Source organism: Aquarana catesbeiana, linkage group LG06 (genome assembly GCF_042186555.1).
Source record: "Aquarana catesbeiana isolate 2022-GZ linkage group LG06, ASM4218655v1, whole genome shotgun sequence".
Lineage (NCBI taxonomy): Eukaryota > Metazoa > Chordata > Amphibia > Anura > Ranidae > Aquarana > Aquarana catesbeiana.
In genome coordinates, this window is record NC_133329.1 from 415,142,636 (window position 1) to 415,151,354 (window position 8,719).

Genomic DNA, 8,719 nt, shown 5'->3' on the forward strand with positions numbered 1-8,719 from the left:
GATGTAATACTTTGCAGCAGGGCTCGTTCCTGCATTCCAACTAGAGTGTCTGTGAGGGGTTGCAGTGTTGTGGCACCAGCACCAGTGCCTAGGGCCCAATTTTTCTGCCCCTGTCTAACAGGGGCGTGTAATTACAATTTTTGATGCAATACTTTGCAGCAGGGCTCGTTCCTGCGTTCCAACTAGAGTGTCTGTGAGGGGTTGCAGTGTTGTGGCACCAGCACCAGTGCCTAAGGCCCAATTTTTCTGCCCCTGTCTAACAGGGGCGTGTAATTACAATTTTTGATGCAATACTTTGCAGCAGGGCTCGTTCCTGCGTTCCAACTAGAGTGTCTGTGAGGGGTTGCAGTGTTGTGGCACCAGTGCCTAAGGCCCAATTTTTCTGCCCCTGTCTAACAGGGGCGTGTAATTACAATTTTTGATGCAATACTTTGCAGCAGGGCTCGTTCCTGCGTTCCAACTAGAGTGTCTGTGAGGGGTTGCAGTGTTGTGGCACCAGCACCAGTGCCTAAGGCCCAATTTTTCTGCCCCTGTCTAACAGGGGCGTGTAATTACAATTTTTGATGCAATACTTTGCAGCAGGGCTCGTTCCTGCGTTCCAACTAGAGTGTCTGTGAGGGGTTGCAGTGTTGTGGCACCAGCACCAGTGCCTAAGGCCCAATTTTTCTGCCCCTGTCTAACAGGGGCGTGTAATTACAATTTTTGAAGCAATAATTTGCAGCAGGGCTCGTTCCTGCGTTCCAACTAGAGTGTCTGTGAGGGGTTGCAGTGTTGTGGCACCAGCACCAGTGCCTAAGGCCTAATTTTTCAGCTCCTGTTCAACAGGGGCATGTAATTACAATTCTTGATCTAATATTTCACAGCAGGGCCCTGTGAGGGCTTACAGTGTTGTGGCCACAGCAACACCTAAGGCCCAAATTTCTGCTGAGTATATAGGGCAGGACCCTACTTTCAAACATCTAACTTACAAACGACTCCTACTTGCAAACGGAAGGAGACAACAGGAAGTGAGATGAAATCTACCCCTAGGAAGGGAAATTCTCTCCTGTAAGAGTTAATATGGGAAAACAATTTCTCCTTTCCACTGATGCTTTCCAATCCTTGTTCCACAAAAAAACCCAAATTTTCAAAAAACATTTTTCATTGGGACAAAAAAGTGAGGTGAAATCTTCTGAAGAGGAGGAAAGACAGCAAAACAAATGTCACAGGGGTGATAACCCTTCCCTATGTTTTCCAAAAAGCTTAGAAAAGATTTTTTGGCTGGAGCTAAACACGTTAAAAATGTTCAAAATTACAAACAGATTCTACTTAACAACAAACCTACAGTCCCTGTCTTGTTTGCACCGCCTGTATACTGCTGTTCAGAGTATATAGGGCCTGGTGGCCCCACACCTTTCCTTATTTTAATTTGGGTGCGGGGTTCCCCTTAATATCCATACAAGACCCAAAGGGCCTGGTAATGGACTGGGGGGTACCCATGCCGTTTGTCTCACTGATTTTCATCCATATTGCCAGGACCCGACATTACATTAAACCCGCAAGCAGTTTTAAATGAGATTTTTTCCTTTAAAAATGACATTTGGTGCAGGGACTGTTCTAAACATGGGAAACACGCGTCACTTTACAGGCATACTATAGACACCCCCCAGGTACGATATTTAAAGGAATATTTCACTTTTTTTTTTTTACTTTAAGCATCATTAAAATCACTGCTCCCGAAAAAACGGCCGTTTTTAAAAGTTTTTTTTGCATTGATACATGTCCCCTGGGGTAGGACCCGGGTCCCCAAACCCTTTTTAGGACAATACCATGCAAATTAGCCTTTAAAATGAGCACTTTTGATTTCGAACGTTCGAGTCCCATAGACGTCAATGGGGTTCTAACGTTCGTGCGAACTTTCGGTCCGTTCGCGGGTTCTGGTGCGAACCGAACCGGGGGGTGTTCGGCTCATCCCTACTTCTAGCAGGGACTCGACTTGACTTGCTTGACTTCTAGCAGGGACTCGACTTGACTTGCTTGACTTCTAGCAGGGACTCCAATTGACTTGCTTGACTTCTAGCAGGGACTCGACTTGACTTGCTTGCTTTTCGCCACAGTAACTTGGGACTTGCTTGTGACTTGAAGGTTAAGACTTGAGACTTGCTTGTGACTTGCACACATGTGACTTACTCCCATGTGTGCTACATACCAGAATCTGTCACGTCTACAGATCCATGCGAGCTGAGGTTTCATTTTTAAATGATTGTAACATTTGCAGTCTTCTCACCTGTACTTCATACATCATACGTTGCACATCACTTACAGTACATTCCTATTTCTACCTGCCACGGTCTGTAGGTTCCAAGCTTTAATTGTTCGTTTTTAACCACTTCCTGCCTGGCCTATAACAGATTGATGGCCGGGAAGTGGTTCTGTTATCCTGACTGGGCGTCATAGGACATCCAGCAGGATAACATGCCGGCGCGCGGCCGTAGGGACACGCAGCGCGGCGATTGCGAGTGCAGCGTATCACTCTGACACACCTCATCTCCGATCGTGATAAGAAGCCTCTGACAGACTTCCACTGGGAACTCTGGAAGGAAGTGCTAGCCCATGATCAGCTGGGGAGACACTGAACTGAATGTGCAGTTGCTGCTGATCATGGAAGCCGCCAACCGAGGAGCTCCACTGTTATCTCCTTTTGGACTAAGGCTCATTAGCCACCATAGACAACACTATAGTCCAATAACATCGTTATAACTTCAAATACCCAGGTTGCTATCAGTTAGATGGTCATCCATCTGTTGGAGCTAGAGTTGAGAACTTTTTTCTTTACACAACAATAGCTGACGGACGTGACGCCCTTTGTGTCCGGTCTCGATTTGCTGATGATCTCGGTCTCGTGGTGGTGGCGCCGATACTCGGTTCTGGACCTCGGTGGCTAACCATTTTATCCTTCCCCCTCTCTTGAATCGGATGTCATGTGATGTTGACCATATAATACTATGACGGATATACACCTCACCCCCAGCCCCTGAAGAAGAGGTTATAATCATTATTAAATACCTTGAAACGCGTTGGGCTTGCACTGTCAATAGCTCCTTGCTCAAACAGCCTCCAAGGGTCAAGTGTAGTTCCGTCAATCTGTTTTGTATACCTTTGGTTGTATTATTGTTATTTGTACATTCTGGCATCCATAATATTTGTCGGTATCTGTGATCCCTATTAGTATGTGCCATGTTTTTTAATTTTTTGATATAATAAAAATTGGATATTTTTTATACACTTTTTGTCATACTTCTTGGAGACCTCCCCCCATTTAAAATCCCAACTAAGAGGAAAAAATTTTTTCTATTCATAGCCCATGATCAGCGACACCAGGAGGTAACCAGGCTGGTCCAGGTGGAGATGCGGTTGGACGAGAGCTACAGAGATCTCCGCTGGTATGTAGTCTAAGTGTGCCTGTGGACAGCGAACGACACCACAACAGAAGGCTTTGGCTACGGAGGCCTGGGGCTGTTATTAGAGAGGCTCCTGACTTTGGGTGCGATTTGGAGTGGCGTTTGAAAGAAATCTTGGAATACATAGAACGGAGGCTGAATGTCTCAAAGGTTTCCTGGGCACTGGAAAATTTGGAGTTTCTAGCCAATCAGGAATGGGAGCTGGAGATCGCCTACAGACGGCTGCTAGATTCTGCTAAGCGGCAGGTCTGGGCTCCCTCTGCCTGGGACTATCAGGAAATACCAACTGACAACTCTGAAATCCTGGATGAAGAGTCTGCAATGTGGCAGAGTAATGCTGCCCATACACTATACGAAAAATTTGCCGAACCTATTTTCGAAAAACGAACGTTCGGCCGTGAGCGCAAACGATGGTGCCATCATGTAATGACCTATAAATCGTTCAGTGGACATAAAAAAATAAATTTTGTGTTCGTTTTTTCACATATACCTAGTGCAGACAGTTCAGACGGGAAACACATTAATCATTCAATTTATCGTTCGTTCGGCTGAAAATTTCCAAACTTGTCCTTCGTTTTTTCGGCTCAAAAACGTCCAAACAATGATAGATTTTGTGCCCATTAACTGGCCGAAAAACGTACAAATTTCGTCCGAATTTTCGTATAGTGTATGGCCAGCATAACAGTGTGCTTTATTCATCTCCGCCCGCAGCTATGGACGTGGAGGTCTTATGGTGGATGCAGCAAGTGCTGACTGACCTTGATGATCCTGTTTCTGGGTGGGATGATTTGGATGGAGGAAAGTGTCTGTTCAGCAGCTGGATGAGGGTACAGGAGGTGGAGCAGTCGGCTCATCTCTCCAGCCACAGATCACAGAATGTATGGAATTAATTGACTTTTCATCAGAGGAAGTTATGAATGATGAGTCACCTGCCCAAGTGTTGGCACTGGGCCCAAGGGCCACCAGCCCATGCCCTGGACTGTAAGCAATTCCAGAGACTGGGGATTTAATAGACTTTGGCAATGGTTTAGATCAAAGCATATTCATGAGTTAGAATGGCCCAGTCACAGTCCAGACCTAAATCACATTGAGAATCTGTGACAAGACTTGAAAATTGCTGATCACAGACGCTCTCCATCCAATCTGACAGAGCTTGAGATATTTTACAAAGAAGAATGGGCAGAAATGTCCTCTCTAGATGTGCAAAGCTGGTAGAGACATCCCCAAAAAGACTTGTAGAGAAAGGGGGTTCTACAAAGTATTGGCTCCGGGGGGCGCCATACAAATGCCCCTCCCCCACACTTTTCACATATTGATTTGTATCATTTATCATTTTCCTTCCACTTCACAATTATGTGACACTTTGTGTTGGTCTATCACATAAAATCCCAATAAAATACATTTACGTTTTTGGTTGAAACATGACAAAATGTGGAAAATTTCAAGGGATATGAATACTTTTTCAAGGCACTGTACCTGCCTACTCCTTGTAGTGTATAATGATCCTCCTCCCCCTCAGTACCTACCTTCTTCCTCCTTGAAGTATATGAGGATGTATCCCCGGCTGCAGTCGGTGTCTTCAATCTCACATTCTCCTCCATTAGATTCGCTCCTCTTCTGGAAATACAGTAGAAGTTTATTTTTTAGCTTCTTCAGCCTCTGGGGGCCGTCAGCCCACTGGAGAGAGACGGGGTACGGGTACTGGGAGTCACCCATCCTCTGGTAGTAAAGGTTGGTCTGGACAGGTGAAGGTCTGAGAGACAAATGTTGTGTGATCTGGGTGTGGATCATGGAATGGCTCAGAGCTCTTTACTTTCTGTTTCATTTTGTGCTCTCACCGAGATCTCTCCTCCTGTTCAAGGAAAGTCCCTCCACACACACAGACCTCCGCACACACACAGACCTCCGCACACACACAGACCTCCGCACACACACAGACCTCCTCACACACACAGACCTCCGCACACACACAGACCTCCGCACACACAGACCTCCGCACACACAGACCTCCGCACACACAGACCTCCGCACACACAGACCTCCGCACACACAGCCCTCCGCACACACAGACCTCCGCACACACCCATTTTATAGAGGTTTTTAGATCCTTGGTCCAGCAGGATCTAGAAGGATTGTCAATCAAACCCAGTAGGTATAAAACAGACATAGAAAGGGGTATCAAATCCCTAGAAGAAAATAAGCAGATTGTCATCCGAAGTGCGGATGGGGGGGGCTTGTTATCCTTAAAGTGGAGTTCCACCCAAAAATGGAACTTCCACTTTTTGGATTCTCCCCCCCCTCCGGTGTCACATTTGGCATCTTTCAGGGGGGAGGAGGGAGCAGATACTTGTCTTATACAGGTATTTGCTCCCACTTCCTGGCATAGATCACCGCGATGATTGCGGTGACCTACGCCACTTCCGCCGCCTACCCCATCCTCCCCCGCTGTATGCTGTGAGACACAGAATACAGCAGGGACCTGTGAGGACATGCAGCGTGGTTCGCGCATGCGCAGTAGGGAAGCAGGAAGTGAAGCCGCACAGCTTCACTTCCTTATTTCCTTACGGAGGATGGCGGCGGCAGCAGCTGAGAGCCGAAGGATGGATCGGCTTCGGCTGCCGACATCGCAGGCTCCCTGGACAGGTAAGTGTCCATATATTAAAAGTCAGCAGCTTCAGTATTTGTAGCTGCTGGCTTTTAATATTTTTTTTTCAGCGGACCTCCACTTTAATAAATCTGACTATTTAGCCGAGCTAAACAGACTTGTCTATGATGCTGAAACATATGAAAAACTGGGATGTAACCCTACCAACAAATTCAAAGCCAAGCTGAGATGTCTGGTAAAGGATGCCCAAGATGAAGGTATTGTCACCAAAAAAGAGGTGAGATATCTGGTACCAGATGCCCCATGAGTGCCAGTTATCTACCAATTACCCAAAATTCATAGGAACCCAGCCAAACCTCCTGGCAGACCCATTGTGAGTGGGGTGGATTCTTTGTTTGCCAGAATTGGTGAATACTTAGATTGTTCTCTACAGCCGCTGGCACAAAGTTGTCCAGCCTACCTCAGGGATAGCAGACATCTCATGGAATGATTACAGTAGGTAGTAGTTGGCGATGGCCATATACTAGCCGGTACTGATGTCAATTCTCTGTATACCAACATTCAACGGAGACATGCAGTTGAAGCTGTGGTTTGGGCCTTAAATAATACCAAAATGAAAAACAAACCCAAAGGATTTTCTTGTCCATGCCCTGGATCTAGCCATGAGCCACAACTTTTTCTGGCATGATAAGCAATATTTCAGACAGAGGAAGGGTGTGGCTATGGGGGCAAAGTATGCCCCCTCGGTGGCAAACTTCCTCATGAGTTTTTGGGAGAAAGGTGCCATTTCTGGTGCTAACATTCCTCAGCTTAAGTTTTACAAGCGTTATATCGACGATATTATTATTATTTGGGCAGGATCAAATGAGTCTTTTTCCCAGTTTTTGTCGAAAATTGGTGAGAATAGGTTTGGTATATCATTCTCAGTTAATAGATTGGTTTGGCAAGAACAATTCTTTATGAATCCATGCTGATTACTGCTAATGATATCATTCTTATTACTAAAATCTTGTATATAGTCCCTTATCATCCCCTCCAAGAGTTTACATACTATTGATGTTAGGCTGACTGGTCTGTAATTCCCAGGGATGTATTTTGAGCCCTTTTTAAATATTGGTGCTACATTGGCTTTTCTCCAATCAGCTGGTACCATTCCAGTCAATAGACTGTCTGTAAAAATTAGGAACAATGGTCTGGCAATCACCTGACTGAGTTCCCTAAGTACCCTCGGATGCAAGCCATCTGGTCCCGGTGATTTATTAATGTTAAGTTTCTCAAGTCTAATTTTAATTCTGTCCTCTGTTAACCATGGAGGTGCTTCCTGTGTTGTGTCCTGAGGATAAACACTGCAGTTTTGGTTACTGAAGCCCCCCGTTTCACTCGTGAAGACTGAGGAGAAGAATAAATTCAATACCTTCGCCATCTCCCCATCCTTTGTAACCAGATGTCCTTCCTCATTATTTATGGGGCCAATATGGTCTGTCCTCCCTTTTTTACTGTTTACATACTTAAAGAATTTCTTGGGATTTTTTTTGCTCTCCTCCGCTATGTGTCTTTCATGTTTTATCTTAGCTGTCCTAATTGCACCCTTACATTTCTTTTTGCATTCTTTATAAAGTCTGAATGCTGATGATGATCCCTCAACCTTGTATTTTTTTTTTTTTCAACAATAGTTTTTATTCATTTTTCAGCATTACAGAAGATGAAAAGCTTTGAAAAGTTAGTACAGTACAAGTACATATTTCAAAGAAAAAAAAAGAAAGATACAAATATTTGTTCTATAAAACGTTATCTATAAGAACACTTATCATTCCTCTTAACCTTTGGTCTGTCCCTCCGTCCCGATCGCCCCTCTGGGAACTAACTGCGACCGGGGATGAGGAGCTGCCTGCTGTGTATCCTCTACCATTCCTTTCTTTTTTGTAAGTTAAATGTATATTTCCAGTAGTACGTACTGTCATCTTCTTATGTAATGAGAGATAAACTATTAGAAGATTTAACTTGAAACTGGGGAATTGTAAACTTAAAATAAAGATTTAAAAAGGAATCGAAAAGGTGGGGAAAGAGGGGAGTAGGAACTAGTTTCCTGAAGATGGATTTCTGTGTTGATTTTTACTTACGTAAAAAATTTTTTTTTTCCCATTTATAGTGTATGGTTTTATTTTCCCATTTTATGTCCACTAGATATGTTGTTTTGTAGTTTTATTATAGCTTTTATACCATTCCATCCATGGTTCCCAATGTTTAATGAATTCTGCGTATTTCCCTTCTCTATAGGCTAACATGCTTTCATAGGTAAAGTGGATTGTAAGTGTGCGTACTACATCTGCGATATTTGGAAGATTAGGGGATCTCCAGAGTCTAAGTATCACCAACTTAGCTGCTAGGAATAAGTGTGTAGTAAATGATCTGAATAGGTAGGGGATGTTTTCAATGCCTAAGTTTAATATGGCCAATTCTGGTGAGAGTTGGATAGTTGATCCTATGACTTGTTGGAGAATTATGAATACTTTGGGCCAGAATGCTGCTAATTTCCCACATGTCCACAGAATGTGGAACAAGGTTCCTGTTTGTAAGCAATTTCTCCAGCATAATGGAGGTGTTGAGGGATCAAATTTTGTTAGTCTGTATGGCGTTAAATACCACCTTTGTGTAATTTTGTGGGATAGTTCCC

At 44.3% G+C, this 8,719-nt stretch overlaps 1 protein-coding gene across 1 annotated transcript in view; it reads right to left on the minus strand.

Moving 5' to 3' along the window:
• The window catches only part of LOC141147317 (protein mono-ADP-ribosyltransferase PARP14-like), a 157,437-nt gene extending 152,219 nt beyond the window's left edge, over nt 1–5,218 (minus strand). Inside the window, exon 1 of the mRNA XM_073634534.1 lies at nt 4,967–5,218. Coding sequence (XP_073490635.1) covers nt 4,967–5,156 — 190 coding nt within the window. The 5' untranslated portion in view covers nt 5,157–5,218. The remainder of the gene's footprint in view (nt 1–4,966) is intronic.
• Nucleotides 5,219–8,719: the final 3,501 nt, after the last annotated feature.